This window comes from Eleutherodactylus coqui, chromosome 12 (genome assembly GCF_035609145.1).
Source record: "Eleutherodactylus coqui strain aEleCoq1 chromosome 12, aEleCoq1.hap1, whole genome shotgun sequence".
Classification (NCBI taxonomy): domain Eukaryota; kingdom Metazoa; phylum Chordata; class Amphibia; order Anura; family Eleutherodactylidae; genus Eleutherodactylus; species Eleutherodactylus coqui.
The window spans coordinates 120,302,500-120,319,213 of record NC_089848.1 but is presented as its reverse complement, the minus strand read 5'-3'; the positions used below and the strand labels follow the sequence as shown (position 1 = coordinate 120,319,213).

The window sequence follows — 16,714 nt, the reverse complement described above, 5'->3', positions numbered from 1 at the left end:
AGTATAATACAGGATGTAACGTGGGAGCAGTACAGGATAAGTAATGTATGTACACAGTGACTCCACCAGCAGAATAGTGAGTGCATCTCTGGAGTAAGGTGTGGTTTGTTGGAGCTCCTCAGAGAACCAGGGTGTGGCTGCAGTCCCAGCTGGAAGCCTGTTTTGGATCCCAGGATCAGTGCACTCATCTGGGCTTCTTGTTCTATGGAGCCACGCAATTCCCCCCCCCCCGGCTTCGGTCGGAGGGGGGGAATGCTGAGAAGGCAGCGACAACACCATCAGCGGCGCTGGCGGCATACGTGGTTTCAGCAGCAACAACCAGGAAAGCCGGAGCAGCTAGTAAAGCTGCGAAGAGAGAGGGTCCGGGTCGCAGGCGCAGTGACATGGCCCAGCAGGTTGGTGCAGCTGCATCTGACAGCGCCGGAAGCGAAATGATGACCCGCAGTCAAACTCGCAGCCAAACGCTCAGCAAAGGAGGTAAGCTGCAGTGGAGTGATCGCAGGAAAGGGGAGTCGGTGGTAGAGCTGGCCTCCCGTCTGGCCACCAGCATGGCGGACTATGAGCGTGCGGGGAGAGAAATCCTCCTGCAGAAGGAGAAGCTGCGGTTGGCCAGGTCGCTAAAGGACCAGACCGCTGCTAAAGGCAAGAAAGATGTAATAAGCAAGACTATACAGGACTGTAAAGATTGCATACAGAGCTGCAAGGAAGAGAGGGACAGGATTCTGGAGCAAAGTGGTCCCTTTAGGGAAAAGTTACTTAACGGTGATAGATTTTCCAAAATGGCATCAGGATACAGTGGTCACAAGAAGGCTGATCACTCCAGCGATGGAGACAGCGGTGGTGACTGTACTGACGAGGATGCCTTTGAGGATAGCCTGAGGGAGCAGCCTGTCTGCTCAGGAGAGCAGACCCAGAGTGGCACTACAACCACCAGCAGCCTCCGGCCGGAGCAGGTTGCGCTGCCTCTAACCTCCGGGGATTCAGATCCAGAGGAAGATAAAAGCGATGGGGGCGCTTTAATAATGCAGCAGATAAGGCTGTTGGAATCCCCCCCTAATATGAGCGGCCTTCAGTTTGGTGATGATTTACCAGAAGAGGATGTGAAAATCAAGACAAAAAAAGGAAAAAAAAAGAATTTGGTGCAGGAGAAATTTGTGTATGTGACGGGGGGCGCTGGTTTGGCTGCAAAGTCGGATCAGGGCATCCCCACCCTGAGAACCCCGGTTTCTGACTCTGCAGTGGGTTTTGAACATGGGAACAGGGATAAAGGAGTTAAACTGGCCGGGTCCTCTGTCCCTGTTTCAGTTAGTGCAGTGACAGAAACAGCCAGCAGGGCGGCCAGCACAGGACAAGGCAAGGTGGCAAAAGAATTTGGCAGTGGCGGAACTGCCAGCGCCAGTAAGGCCAGTGATGCGGAGGGTGCTGCGGGATCGGGGGTCCCCCGTGCGACAGGTCGGTCTGCAGGGGTCCCTCAGTCTAGGTCCCAGTCTAGGTCCCAGGCACCCAGTGATGCGGAGGCTGCTGGCAAAAGTAAGGAAAAAAGCAAAAATAAAAATACTAAAAGTGCTGGAATGCAGAGTGCTGACCATGGGGGGGTCATTGCGGTGGTTGCAGCTGCGCAAGATGGGGCAGCAGTGCCACCCCCAAGGTCTACCAAGGCCCAAAATAAAAAAGCTGCTTCCAACCCAAAGTCTGGTCCAGAGGGTCTTGGTATGAAAGGTCTTGGTATGAAAGGTGTGGATATGTCTGGTGCGGCCCGCGAGTCTGATGCTCCGACGCACTCGGAGGCACGGGCTGCAGCTACTGTTCCCGGCACAGGGGCACCTACTGTAAATATAGGCACAGGTTCTAGGGATGGTCAGGGCACATCACAGGTTCCAGTCGCCCCTCCGGTGGCGACCACAGCTGGTAGGAGTTATGCCAGTGTCGCCGCTGGAGGGGAGGGGTCCTCCTTGTCTCCAGGCTCTAGAGAGGGCGTATTGCAACAGCGCCTCCTGGGGGCTCTACGGAAGGGGGAGAGTTCAATCACAGTTGGAGGAAGAGAGGTGAACCTATCTCTTTGGACAGAGAGACACGGCTTAGGAGCCTTCCGAGAGCAAAGGGGGGAGACCGTATGGTCCCTACCAACACCCGGGCAGGACGCAGGTCGTAGGAATGTGGTCCGTCTTCGTTGGAGGGGCAATGATACATGCCCCCCGAGGGCGAGGGTAGTGGAGCTTCTGCTGAAGATGGGCTTCAGGGCGGTTGACATCTTTGCCCTGATCCATCCCTTCGGCACGTCTGAGTTTGACATCAGCTTCGTTCGCCCAGAGGGGCTAGAACTCTTCTGGGGGAATTACGAGCTGATGAAAAGCGAGCCCGGCTGGCGAGACTTTGCCGTCCAGGTGGTGTCTCGCCAGAACGAAGTCAAGAAGGTGACCGTTTTGACTCGTAACGAGTCGCTTTCTTGTTTTGATATTATGACGTGGCTCGGTCGATACGGAGAGGTGACAGACATGCCCAGAAAGAACCGGGATGAGCACGGCATATGGTCCGGGGCCTGGACATTCATGGTCAAGCTGAAGCGTTCAGGAAACTCAGTGGCACACATACCATCTGCAGCCTTCCTCGGCAGGGATCGTATCTTGGCCTTTTACCAGGGGCAGCCGAAGCTCTGCCACAGGTGCGGCGACCCCTCACACTTGAGCGCCGCTTGTAAGACCTTGAAGTGCGCTCTGTGTGGGGGCGTGGGTCATCTAGCCGCCTCCTGTGCAGAGATTAGGTGTAACCTGTGTGGTGACCTTGGTCACCCATTCAGTCGCTGTCCACGCTCCTTTGCCAATGCGGTCTCAGCACCTACGGATGGGGGCCACGGTGCGGCCTCTGGGGGTGAGGGGACTAGCAGAGGTGGAGGAGCTCAGGAGCCAGGGAAGAACCGGCAAAAGACGCCTGCTGAGCAGAGGCGTCAGGACAAGCGCAGACGGAGCAGGGAGCTGACAGGAGCGCCCACAGCAGGTGGATCAATGGTGGCCCCTGTTCCTGAAGCAAATCTCGCGGCTGAGGCTTTGAGGGACAGCGAAGTGGATGAAGAGGACAGGAGGATCCAGAGGGAGGAGGGAAAGACCAACTCTTCAGATTCCTCCCACTATGAGAGTGTGGATGAGGAAGGAAAGAGGTGGTTAGAGAAACGGCGTAAGCTAGGTGCCACTAGGAGAAAGCGAAGGGGGGATTCAAGATCTTCTCCCACCCCTGGCCAAGTACTGGAAGGAGAAGCCTGCTCGCCTCCAGTTGGACTCTCCAATAGGTACCGGGCCCTTCAAGACATCTCTTCCTCCTCTGAGGGGGAAGCGAAGGGCAAGGTGTCTGGGGCAAAGAAAGGGTCAACAGGGGGCACTGAGTCTCCTCCTCGTGGAGGCCTAGTTCCTTCCAGGGAGGGGGCTACTCTGGAGCCTGGAAACAAGGACGATGGGGTCGGGGGATCCCCTGCTATGGACACATCTGTGTCCAAAAAAAGAAGCAAGGGGCTTTCCTCCGACCCCGAAGAAGCGGGTGTGAGGAAGAAAGCCATCTAATTTAATCACTCATGATGGCGGCACCCACTCCGCTGACTCTGGCATCAATTAACGTTGCCAGCATTAAGTCAGATACGGCTAGATTTGCGGCCTTTGATTTTCTCGGCCGCGTTGAAGCCGACATTTTATTTTTGCAGGAGACCAGGCTGTCTGATTTGGCAGCCATACATAAGGCAAAAAGGGAGTGGAGGTCAGGCCCTTCCTACTGGTCTCTTGCGGCCGAGCCGTATAGCGGAGTGGCGGTCCTTTTTACCGCAGCGGTCGAATGCCGACGAGTAATTGAATTAGAAATGGGAAGGTGCCTGATCTTAGATGTCCTCATGAAGGGACAAGAATTGAGACTTGTAAACATCTATGGTCCCCAGTCAAAAAAGGACAGGAAGAGTCTCTTTATGAGGATCAAGCCCTACCTTTTTACCAGCCGCCAAGTTGTCTTTGGAGGTGACTTTAATACAGTCACAAGAGCCCGCGATAGGGGAGGCTCTGGAGACAGGCGGTTGACTTTTGATGGCGTCGCACTTAATAGTGTAGCTAGCGAGGCTCGCCTGGTGGATGTCCACATCCGGCACACCCCAGGCCACGAGGGGTTCACCTATTATAGAGGTCAGAGCAGGTCTAGAATAGACAGGTTTTATTTGAAGGAGGAAGCCATCTCTTCACCAGTGTCCGTTGTTGAGGTGGAATTCTCCGACCACTGTCTGATTTTGTTTTCTCTGAATGTTGCAGAGACCCCCCGGATGGGTAGAGGTTTGTGGAGACTGAATTCATCACTCCTGGAGGAAGCAGAGATAAGACAGTCCTTTGAGGATTTTCTGCAGAGCCAGGTACCATTACTGGATCTCTGTAGCAGTAAGTCAGAGTGGTGGGAGATGTTCAAGAGGAGGGCGGCGAGGTTCTTCCGTGAGCTCTCCAACCTCAGATGCCTGGACAGGTACCGCCTGTACAATGGCCTGAGGAGGAAACTCGAACATCTCGTTTCGACTGGAGGTAGCCGCGAGGAGATCTCCAGAGTGAAATCTTTACTCAAGACGTGCCAGTATGACAGACACGCATCCTTGGTGTTTGAGAGGGATTTCGGGAAGTACCGCTCGCCCGACCCTTACAAAAACTGTAGGATGTCAGTGAATAGTAAAGTGGTCACTGGACTGATTGACAGTACGGGGTCCCTGAATCGATCCAGATCAGGGATTCTGGAGGTCGTCAGATCCTACTACTCGCAACTCTTGGGAAAGAGGGATCTAGATTCGGAAGTGATGTCGGCTTTCCTGGCTGAAACTGTCCCTGGGCCAGGGGTGGACACCTCTCTTGGCGTTTTGACAGAAGAGATCAGAGAAGAGGAAGTTAGACTGGCGATTGATGGGCTCCGGCCCAAAAAGTCGCCAGGTCCGGATGGATTAACACCTGAGTATTATAAGACCTTCAAGGACCTCTTGAGTCCCCTCTTGACGGAGGTATTAAATGAGTGTCTTTCCTCGGGCACTCTGCCAAAGTCAATGAGGAGGTCGGCCTTGATCATTCTGTCAAAAGGTAAAGACTCGAGCCGTATTGAGAACTGGCGTCCCATAGCGCTTCTCAATACGGACAGGAAGGTTCTGGCAAAAGTGCTGTTTAATCGGCTGGTCAAGTTTGCACCCCGGCTCCTCTCGGGGGCGCAGCATTGCTCTGTTCCAGGCCGTAGCACCTTTAGCGCTGTTCTCGGTGTCCAGGAGGCAGTGGAGCAGGGTAGGGCTGGTCACTGGGAGGGGTACCTGCTGTCCTTGGATCAGGCCAAAGCGTTTGATCGGGTTAATCACGAGTACCTCTGGTCCGTCCTTCTGAGATACGGCCTGCCAGTGGGGTTTGTTGATTGGCTGCGAACTTTGTATGCAGGGGCTGAGACTTTCCCGCTGGTGAATGGTTGGCCCGGCCGCCCTTTTGAGGTGGGGTCCGGCGTCCGCCAGGGCTGTCCTCTAAGTCCCCTGTTGTATGCGTTTGCGATAGATCCCTTCCTTAGGAGGGTTGATTGTGGACCTATAGCAGGGGTCGGGATGGACCGGGCGGTGCCGGAGGCTACCCTGAGGGCAGTGGCATACGCCGATGATGTCACGCTCTTCGTGTCCTCGAGAGAGGAGGCGGAGTTTGTGGTGTCGGAGGTGGACCACTACTCGGAAGCTTCCGGGTCTATGGTCAACTGGGATAAGTGTGAAAGTCTCTGGTTAGGAAGGGGGGATCCTACGTTTGATCTCCCGGACACCCTTCCGGTGCCCCAAACTTCAGCAAAAGTACTTGGCATCAAATTCGGCCAGGGGGATTACCCCATGCAAAATTGGGTGGACAGGCTGGATGGTGCAACTCACAAGGTAAACCAGTGGAAGGGTTGGTCTTTGACCCTTCGGGAAAGAATTAGCCTGATCAAAACATACCTGCTCCCGTTATTCATCTACCTGGGCAGCGTATGCATTTTGCCAGAACCTCTCTGGACTCGGGTCTACAACCTGTTCTTCCTAATGTTGTGGGGGAACAGGTTGAACCTGATCAGGAGAGATGTTACATACCGCACGAGGAGACTAGGGGGGTTGTCTATGGTCAACCCCGTGGTGTTTCTTGTAAACACTTTTTTTAAGATCAACATAGGCAACCTCTGGCAAGAGAGGGCTCCTCCGTGGGTCTACTCCTGCAGGGGATGGTTTCGGCCCTTCTTCCAGGAATGGGAGACAGGAGGGCGAGTGAAGGACCTTCGCACGCAGCACGGACATCTCCCGGCTTACGCTACCTTGGTTCTGAAGGTGATACGCCGGTGGGGTCTGGGGATGTGGGAGATCAGGACTCTGACGAGGAGGCTCCTCGACGAAAGAGTCCTGTTGACCCATTTCCAGAAGCCCCTGGCGCTCAAGGACTGCCCAAGTCGGGACCTGGAGGGAGGGTTACGTTTACTGAATTCAACCCGGGTCCCCTTGAAGTTTTGGGACTTGGCTTGGCGCTGCTTTCACGGGAGACTGTATGTAAGGGGTAACTTGAAGAGCAGGCCTCTGATTGACAGGGGTTGCCCCCGTCAGGAGTGCAGCGACGTGCTGGAAAGCATGGAGCATTTCCTGCTTCAGTGCCCCTTTAATACAGAGGTATACCAACGGGTAGGGGTCTCCATAGGCTGGCCTCAGCTGGCACACCTCTCCTATGCGGAGTGGGCTTATGGAGCGTTCAGAGGCCTTGGTGGCAGGGACCGCTGCACTTTATTTCTAGTTAGCCTAGTGGTCAGGTTCCACATCTGGAGTGCACGGTGTTTAATCTCGACGGAACTGAAAGTCCTCCCCGTGGATACGGTATGTAGGAACATCCTGGGTGACCTGGTGAAGGTGCGTTCTTTGGAGTATGAGAAGCTGGGCACATCTAAGGCTTCTCTCCTATGGAGAGGGCTTGTATTTCGTTAGGGACAGTTTGTTTTTCTTAATTTTCTAGGGGCAGAGTAGGGAGAGAATAGGGACAGGATAGGGAGAGAGGAGGGACAGGATAGGGAGAGAGGAGGGATAGGGCAGGGACAGTTTTCCATGAAGGGTCAGACTGAGGGGCAGACTAAGGACAGTCTAGGGCAAATTAGGGAAAGAATAGGGAGAAAATGCAAGGGATAGTACATTGTGATGTCTGTGCCCGGCTTATCACCTCCAATCCCGGTGGCGGGCTGTGAGGGCACCATAAAGCTTTTTGTTTTGATTTGGGCAAAATGGAGTGAAGTAGGGCTGCAGGTGAGCCGACCTTAGGCTTTCGGGTTATGTTAATATATCGTGTATGTCATGTATATTGGTTATTGTATGTTTTATATGTATATATTCACGTTCTGGGTGGTAGTTAGGTTGGGTGGGGGGTTGGGGGGGAGTGGTTTCACGCCTTGAGCCGTAGCCTGGCACGTCCCGAACATTGAACTCTGGGCACGGACTGGTGGAGCGGGCATGGCCCCCAGGCTGCGGCAGGCAGAGTGTTGTACAGTTTATATATATATTAAAAAAAACAAAAACCCTGGTGTGGCTTGGCACGTCCTGAACTTTAGAACTCTGGGCACGGACTGGTGGAGCGGGCATGGCCCCCAGACTGCGGCAGGCAGAGTGTTGTACAGTTTATATATATTTAAAAAAAAACGAAAAAAAAAACCCTGGTGTGGCTTGGCACGTCCTGAACTTTAGAACTCTGGGCACGGACTGATGGAGCAGGCATGGCCCCCGAGCTGCACTGGGGACCCAAAAAAAAAAAAAAAAAAAAATTTTTCTTTAGTTATTTTTGTATGCCGGTTGGCTTGGTCTTTATTTTCATATTTAGTTAATTATTGGTATATATATATGTTATGTTTACGTTATTGCCTAATTTTGTTTATGATGGGGTTTCAGTGCGGTACGGCTGGACCTGTAGTTTTAGTTTTAGTTTTCTCTTCTGGATAGCTGGATGCTCTTCTTTTAGGTATATTGTGTTTTGCTTTGAGTGTGTGTGCGAGTGTGCGGCAGGGGGGAGGGGAGTCCAGACATGGGGTTTCTTTTGTTTGTGGACCATGGACTCTGGGTGAAGGGCCTTATCTCTGTATACGGTTGTATTATTATTATTTACTATTGTTACAGTTTGCTTTTATTGTTATGTTTCATACTTTTATAATAAAAGATCTACAGGATGTAACTCAGCATCAGTACAGGATAAGTAATGAACGTACACAGTGACTCCACCAGCAGAATAGTGAGTGCAGCTCTGGGGTATAATACAGGATGTAGCTCAGGATCAGTACAGGATAAGTAATGTAATGTATTTAAGAAAGTTATTCAACTCTTTCTATATATTCATTCTAAGGTGACATGCTTTAATTTTTTGTTACCATTCATAACATTCGTATGGATGGATGATAAATGTTAGGTTGTGGGGATTGTACAACCCCTGTTATATGGATTGGCATTTGAACATGTGCATTGGTACCTTGTACGGATCGGTGGTAACAAAACTACTTGACAGTCCGAAGGAGGCGGAGGTGCCCCTTTCTGGTTATTAGTGGGGGTCCTGGCGGTTAGACCTCGTTGATCTGTCATGTATAATGTATAAATACCAGTAACGCCCGGTGATGCCTCGTCTGTCTTGTGTTCTGATAATATGTGCAGTAATGTGATTGCCTATGTAGAGGTGCCATTGAACATGATATATATATTCCTTTCCTTATTTCAGACGCGTTCTTTGGTCAGGGTAACTGTTTCCATGGCACTGGCGGTCGGGATAACAAGCATGCTCAGATGCGCTACAGCCTGAGACTCCTGCGGTCTATGGTGTCCGTAGGGGATGAGACTGTGAACCAAGATCTGTGTGACCAGGGAGCAATTAGTCAGCTGCTCGGTAAGTGCAGCCAGCGTTCTGTGTTCATTGCTGTACCCTGGAGATCTGTTTGTATCTGTCTTCTGCTTTATATCTATCACAAACACTTGTTGGAGTAAAGTTCTATCAAGGTATCATTCTGAAAGCGCTGCAGTGACCCAATAACTGGAGAATCCATATTGTTAGAGGATGTCCACTTCAGACATGGCCATAAACACTGTGTTGACAAAAGTTTTGGTTATAGTGAAGTGCATCTTCAATGCCAATGGGTACAGAAACATCCGGACAGTGTGGCATCACCTCCCCTGTGGCATTACATTGGTACAGCTCTGTGTCTCTACCAACATGGCCGAGTGCCATGTCATACGGCACGCAGTGTTCAGGCTTGGTTTGAGGAACAAAACGTCTAAAAACTTCATTGGCCGCCCAACGTCCAGATCTCAATCCCATCGAGCAACTTTGGGACAAACTAGAATGTCGTATCCATCCCCAGCATCACTATCTGAAGCTCAAGGAATGGAGGCAAATCCTTCCATACATCTGTTTGGTGGAAAGCGGCCTAGGAGGGACCCCCGAGCGGACGATCCGCAGTTCAAGACGCCCATAGGGAAGCAACACGCAAAAAAACGCATGTGCGATCACCGGCAACAATTTAAAAAGTTCCACACTGACATGCAGATCTTCCGCTGCGAAAATTCTCGTGCGCCGTGGACATGAGACCTAGGACTGCCCTTGTTCCCCAGTGCAGCTTTCATTTCCTAATCTGCTTCGGGAAAATAAAATCTGCACTGTGATTGGTTGCTATGTTCACACGTAGCGGAAATGCTGCAGAGTTCTCACAACTGAAAAGAAACAGAGTGAAAATCCGCACCATCCGCAGCTTCTGTGCTCCCCCTCAACTTGAAGTGACATCACCTGACCAGCGGCGCTGCGCTCACTGGAGGCTGCAGGGTGGTGGGCTGCAAAGTAGCTACGGACGCGCAGCTGAGTATGAGTTACTGTTTTAATAAATGACAAAAAAAACTGTGCAACATTGAAATTGTTCTTTAATGAGGCCCTCCAGCCTCACGCTGCCGGACCTCCCATAACTTGCTATAAAAAGTTGTTTGGGTTTTTTTTTTTGCTTTCATTATCGAAAAATGCTGGAAGAAAAAATTGCAGTTTTAAGAAACAGTGGCAAAGTCCTGAGCTTTCCGATAAACACAGCAGGAAAGTACCGGAGAAGCGGCAGACATTACAGGCAGCCTCATGAACTGCTGTGGTGAGATATGTTAACGACCGCAACAATTAGATACATTCTTCATTGTTGTATTTGTGTATTCAGAAACACTGAAGAAAGTGATGGCTGGCGCCGAGGCAAGTAATGACGCCGTCCTGCTGGAGATCCAGTGTGATCTACTCTTCATTCTATCATCCGTCTGTGACACCGATGTGCACAGGAAGGTTCGTGTGCTTCAGTTTATTAGATGCAATCAAAGGTGTCACGTCATTAGTGCAATTAAAACTGGTATAAACCCGGCCGTCCTCGTGACATACAAGCATGTTACAGGGTGCAAGCTGGGTATGAAACGTTCCTGGGAGCCCAGTTCACTGCATACTCAATGAGTACTAGCTGTTTTAAACGGCTGACACCCACCGCAAATAGTTGTGATCAGAGGTAGTTCTCCAATAACAGCTTACGTTGACTGTCAATCCTGACTGTGGCTTATAAGACCGCCCCCCACCCTCCCGTGATGCAATTGCGATGTGCCAATGACTGCCATAGTAGTTTTGAGTCAAGTGAAGGTTGCCATGTACATAACACAGCCTGCGGTCTCTGGTCTTAATATGTGCACATTAAAAAATATGCTATACTGCACTGCTGGATTACAAGTAGTATTGTACTGTATGTAAGTATTGCAGTATATTATAGAAGCTCAGCTTCCCTAAGGGGAGTAAAAAGATGTAAGATTAAGTCAAATAAAAGCTTTTAAAAACAGACGAATTTAAAAAACCCTTGTCCCATTTTTCCCACAAAACAATTTTAAATAATAAAAGAAGTATAACCGATATCTCCAGATCCGAAAAAGCCCGAACTATCTAAGTATTGCATCATTTATTTCACACAATGAGTGTGTAAAGAAGAACATATGAAGCCAATATATGATGTGTTCTGTTGTCACAACAAAGCCTGATAAAAAATGAATAAAAAGTGATCAAAAAGTTAAATGTACCCAAAAATGGTAGCAATAAAAACAACATACCTTGCAAAAAACAAGCCAAACACGGCCCCATCCAGGGGAAATAAAAATGTTATGGAGCTCTGAAGATGATGACAAAAAGCAATTTCTTAATAAAATGTTTTTTTATTTTGTAAAAGTAGTAAAACATAAAAAATCTATAAACATAGTAACATTGTAATGGTAGTGACCCATAGGCTGAAGATAAAGGGGTGTTCTGGAGGCTGGGTGCTCGGCTATTTCCATCAGCTCCATTGAAATGAATAGAACAGCACTCACTTCACTCTGGTCAGAGCAGCGATCCAGCAGTGACTGAAGTGGGGCAAACAGGCGCTCCTCCATACTCGGGATCAGTGGAGCGGACCCCACCGATCTATCCGTTTTCACCTTAAAAACGTATAAAAACACCCCGTCTCCAGAATACCCCTTTAACATATCATTTGTACTGCCCCGATGCCGCTGTGTTCCCATTTTACATGATTTTGTGCCCTCAGGAATTATTTGGCTCAGAAGGGGTGGACGTCGCCCTGCAGCTCCTCAAAATGGATCCCACCAAGTTTAGCAGCGGGCTGGGTCACAACAAACTCATTTTTTGTACTCTGGACTGTGTTTGGTAAGTAAGGCAAACAGCAGTGATTGAACCATCAGTTGTCAGTTAACGAGGTTGTCCATTTACCAGACTACATGCCCCCTTTAGCGCCAACTGCGTTAATAAGCTGCCGTCCCGCAGCGGTCCTGGTTTTTGTTGCTGATAATGATGTTTCTAGAAGTCAGCTGACCGCTGCAGCCAATCAGAGGCTTGTTTTACTGTCATCAACGCTCAAACCCCGAGTGCCATGCTGTCAGAAGGTCAGGAACGTGATGCTGCAGTCTGTGGTTGGCTGCAGCAGACATCTGGCTTCTGGTGACTACAGCAGCAGCAACAACCATCGGGACCGCAGCGGGGCGGCAGCGCTGGATCATGGCAGCAGGGGATGGACAAATACACTTTTCCTATTTTAGAATAATGGGTGCTAAAAGGAGCCATATTGTAACCGGACAACGCCTGTAATTGTCTAGAGGAGACAAAACAATCAGAGTGAGGGCAGACGAGCGCATAAACGGCGCGTTTTTGCGACCAAACATATATACGTGACCATCTGAGGCAATGGTTTCGAATGTATTCGTTCACATGGGCGATTTTACGGCGCGTAAAAACGGCAATTTGAAAAAAAACGGAACACATGCGACCGAAATACGCGCCAACGCATATTCGATCGCCGAAAAGACCGTTTGCAAAGTAGGAACAAACGAAAATACGCTTTCTAGCTCTGGTCGTGATCGGTGAAAAACGATCGCTCGGGCGATTATACGTTGCGCTCGTGCGAACGTAAATACGCCTACGCTCGTCTGCCCGCACCCTCAGGGACACATACAGTGACAGCATAAGTAAAATATACCGTATACAACTGCTACGAGATGGGGCAGACCGGGGATCTAATGCCCTCTTCACAATGGACACCATACATATATTAATGCTAATTAGTAATCAACTGGTACATTGTTGTGCAGCAGTTTTGCCATTGACTTCTCCATATGTGAGTTCAGCATTGTTACCACTAGGTGTCAGTATTACACAGCTTGACAATGGAATCTAGAGCCTTTTTGTAGCTTACCCCTATCCTGGGCTCACTCACATGGGTGTACGGTCACTGCGTATTATTCACGCACGTAATACATGCTAAAAGTACATTGTTTTCTATCGGGCCGCTCCCACAAGCACCAATATAGATGTATCTATCGTACGCAGCACATACGCATGTCACGTGTTTTTACGGTTTGAGCCCTCAGGTACTTTTATACAGGTGACTATTAGCCAAAAAATTGCTCAAACAAACAATTTTGACCTATAGCTAGCCCGGGCCTCATTAGTCGCTAGTTGCATGAATTCATCCCGATGAGCGATTTATAAGGAGCATAAAAAAAATAGTCCATCAGCCACCGAAAACGGCGACCGATTTTCTATAGTGTGTGAAAAGATAGGTCTTGCCCTATCCTTTGCCGAGATACGCTGGAGGCCCATAGGTGTCTATGGGAGCTGAAATAAAGGGAGGGGGAGGGAGTTTAGCTGCGTCCAACGCCGGGTAACGAGTTTGAACGGCTCTATTTAAGCGTTAGTAATCATTCCGAGGATTTCTGCCTGCAGCATATTTTTTCGCCAATATGTTGCAGCCGCCCGTGTGAATGGACGAGAAAATGCTAATTAAGATCGGGACTTCATCGCAGCTATTCTACTTTCAGGTGATTTTTAACGGCGATTGGCCGAGCGTAAAACGTATACGGTCGTGTGAAAGAGGCCTTAGGGGTGACTGCCCACTACAGGTTTTTATCACTGCGAAATTTGCAGCATTTTTTTTTCTGCAGGGGTCTATGGGACTTGTAATGTTAAAATCGCGATCGCGCAAAATCGCAATTTACCGCGAAATCGCGATTTTAACATTACAAGTCCCATAGCCCATAGACCCCTGCAGAAAAAAAATGCTGCGAATTTCGCAGTGAAAAAAAAGACTGTAGTGGGCAGTCACCCTTATGGTGCAGGATAGTGGCACTCAGGACAGGGGGGTCTGGGGCTTGTCCTCCCGTCCCTCCCCAATGGACCCCATAGTGGCCCCGTGGCCTGCCTCTATGGTATGTAGACGCATACTGAACATACATGTACACTCTGTAGAAGAATATACATGGGATTCCCTCAGCCATTCTGCATCCTCACCTCGCTGAGGTTACTAGATTAGATCAAGGATCTTGGTAAATGCCCTATATCAGTGGTCTCCAGCCTGAGTCTCCTCTGCTGTGGAACACTACAACTCCCAGCATGCCTTGACAACCACAGTTGTAGTGAGGCAATAGCTGGAGAGCTTCACATTGGAGAACACGACCCTACAGAAATAACTCTGGGGTATTGTGTGTAAGTTGTCCACCATTGTCCTGCTTGTTAGAACTAATGATCCTTGTAGAATAAGCCGTTTGGGGGAGATAAGCCAATGCTGGAAGCGCGGCTCTGGAGCTGAAGCTTCCTCCACTTATATATTGTACTTTATTCTCCAAGGTCGTGCATTATCGGATGCTTCTCCTCTGAGGACTACTTCCTTGAAAAGGAGGGAATGTTTATTATTCTGGATTTATTAGCGGTAAGTAGTCTTGAGCGAACCAAACCAGTCGAACCGTTACTGCTCGCACTATGCTAAAGTTTGTTTCGGCGCGAACTCGCTAAAATCTTCCTCCATTGTTCCTTCTCCAGACATGAGCAGAATAAATGATTGCCCTCTTTAACCCCTTCAAGCCCCAAGGCATACATTTACATCCCGGGCGTGTGGGGTTTGTATGGATCGGGCGCGGATCCCTCTCCATAGACCGAAGGTGCTGGCTGTCCTTGACAGCGAACATCCACCCGCAATAGCTGATCGCAGCTGCTAACACCTTTAAATGCTGATGTCAGTTTTGACAGCAACAGTTAAATGCTCCAATCGGTGTTGGGGGGGTCCCGAAAGGCCCCCCGCTATGAGATCACGAGGTGTTCAGCAGCCTGGGGCCTTCTAAAGGCTGATTTACCATGTCAGAGTCAGTACAATAATAGTACCAATGAACAATACAACTGAGCCTGCAGAACAAGCCCCCCAACAGCTACGGCAGGGCAGAAATAAAAGAGTTGGGATTTTATTAAAGTGGGGAGGAAGAATGTAAAAAAAAACACTGAGTCATTAAGGGGTTAAAAACAGCTCAAAAGTACTCGGGTACACTCCTAGGTGACATAAGAGTGTCATACAGGCCCTTTGTGGCTCTCAGTCAGTGTTTAGGTGAATTGGTGAAGTTCCAGTTCGTTTTGAGCTAATTCGGACAGAACCAATTTTTTTAATCTGAATGGGGCAAATCCAAAGCACATTACAAATCTGCAGCAGAACCGGAGTGTCGGCCTCAGATCACACCGCAGATACACAACGGGTATACCCACGAGAAAGACCCACCATGTGAATGAACCCCTGGCTGTGGCTCCACACACTGCCACAACTCCGACGTGATCCCTGCCTGACACTAAATACCTGCATCAACGTGCCGTTCACTAAAATCACTAAAAGGACATGAAATGAGATTGTACTGTCAGAATGTAAAATCTGTTTCCATATTATCCAAAACCTGCAGGAAATCTAAGTCTGCCGGTCGCTCTCTTATCTCATGCAATTAAAATACCTTCGTATTCCCTGAAAGTGGGGTGACGCCACATGGGGAGCGCCGTGGCCTCGGGGCCGTTTATATGGGCTGATATCAGTAATACACCAGCGCTGATGTAACTGACCTGCAGGCCAATATGGGGAGAAACGTCTGCCTCTATTCTGCTTTCATGTTCTTTCTTTCTTTCTTTCTTTCTTTCTTTCTTCTTTATTGTTCCTTTTCTTCTACCTTCTTCTTCTTTTGTCGTTCTTCATTCTTTCGTCTTTCCTTCTTTTTTTGTTTTCCTTCTCCTTTGTCTTTGACTTTTCTCTTCCTTTCTCTTGAATATTTTGTCTTTATTCCCCGCCTTCATCTTTCTTTCTCTTAATTTTTCGGCCTTCTCTTTCATCTTTTTTTTCTCTTCTTTTGTCTTTTTTCTTCTCTTTCTTCTTCTCTGCCCAAGAGCTATTATTTTTTTCAGCGCTGTAACCAACCCAGTGAGGCAGTGACCAATCATTGGCGCGGGCAAATGCACCTGTAAACACACTAATTATCACCTATCTTTAACCCATCTCGCCCATCACTTAACTTGCTTTACTTCTTGTTCTTCCTCCAAAGCTTAATCTGAAGAGCATGAATAACCTGGTGCTGGGAATACTGGTGGAGTTCTGTGATAACCCCAAAACCTTACCACATATTAAAGCTTGGCAAGGAAAAAATAACCAAACGGCCCCAAAACTACTTGTCCAGTTATGGAAGCAAGAAGAGGAGGAACTGGGAGTGAGAAGAGATAATGATGGCTGCATTGTTGGTGAGTATAGTGGGTGCGGTTCAGCCGACACCGACCCATTGTAGCCTATGAGGTTATTCACATGGGCCGGCTTTCATACAGATTTATGGTCCATATGAACAAACATTTGCTGCTTGTCCTGTTCTCATCTGTAATACATGCAATGCGCATGGTCTATGCAGATCAGATGGCACACAGACGGGCGTGCACATGCTGTCCAATACAAGTTGTGCCCGCGTTATTCTGGCGCAACTCCTATACAGCTGTCTGAATTTGACCTTAGGCCAGTTTCACATGTGCATGGATCCATAGTGCGGACATGTAAATAGATTCACATATTTCCTTAAGCTCTGTATTAAGGTCCACAAAACAGGGACCAATTATGGATTAACAATCTACTCATCTGAAAGCCTGAAAGTTAAGCAATTTTCCTATATGCTTTTTGCATCCATTCCTAATAGTTTTCAATATCTCTGCTTGCTGTCATTCAATGGGAACCATCATTGCAGTCCTATTATGTCCTTAAATGAGTTATCTCTTTTACACAACCCCTGTCCATATGGAAACCAAGGCATATGGACATAAAAGAGGGGATTCCTTATTTCGGAACGCCCCTCCATTAACCTTCGTCTGGACTTGACTCATCTGTGTATAAC

At 48.9% G+C, this 16,714-nt stretch overlaps 1 protein-coding gene across 2 annotated transcripts in view; it reads left to right on the top strand.

The window, feature by feature from the left end:
* The window catches only part of CFAP69 (cilia and flagella associated protein 69), a 60,136-nt gene that overhangs the window by 29,972 nt on the left and 13,450 nt on the right, over positions 1 to 16,714 (top strand). For both annotated transcript variants that reach the window (XM_066584654.1, XM_066584653.1), the window contains exons 13-17: positions 8,721 to 8,885; positions 10,189 to 10,307; positions 11,578 to 11,696; positions 14,169 to 14,250; positions 15,887 to 16,079. In XM_066584654.1, coding sequence (XP_066440751.1) covers positions 8,721 to 8,885; positions 10,189 to 10,307; positions 11,578 to 11,696; positions 14,169 to 14,250; positions 15,887 to 16,079 — 678 coding nt within the window. The remainder of the gene's footprint in view (positions 1 to 8,720; positions 8,886 to 10,188; positions 10,308 to 11,577; positions 11,697 to 14,168; positions 14,251 to 15,886; positions 16,080 to 16,714) is intronic.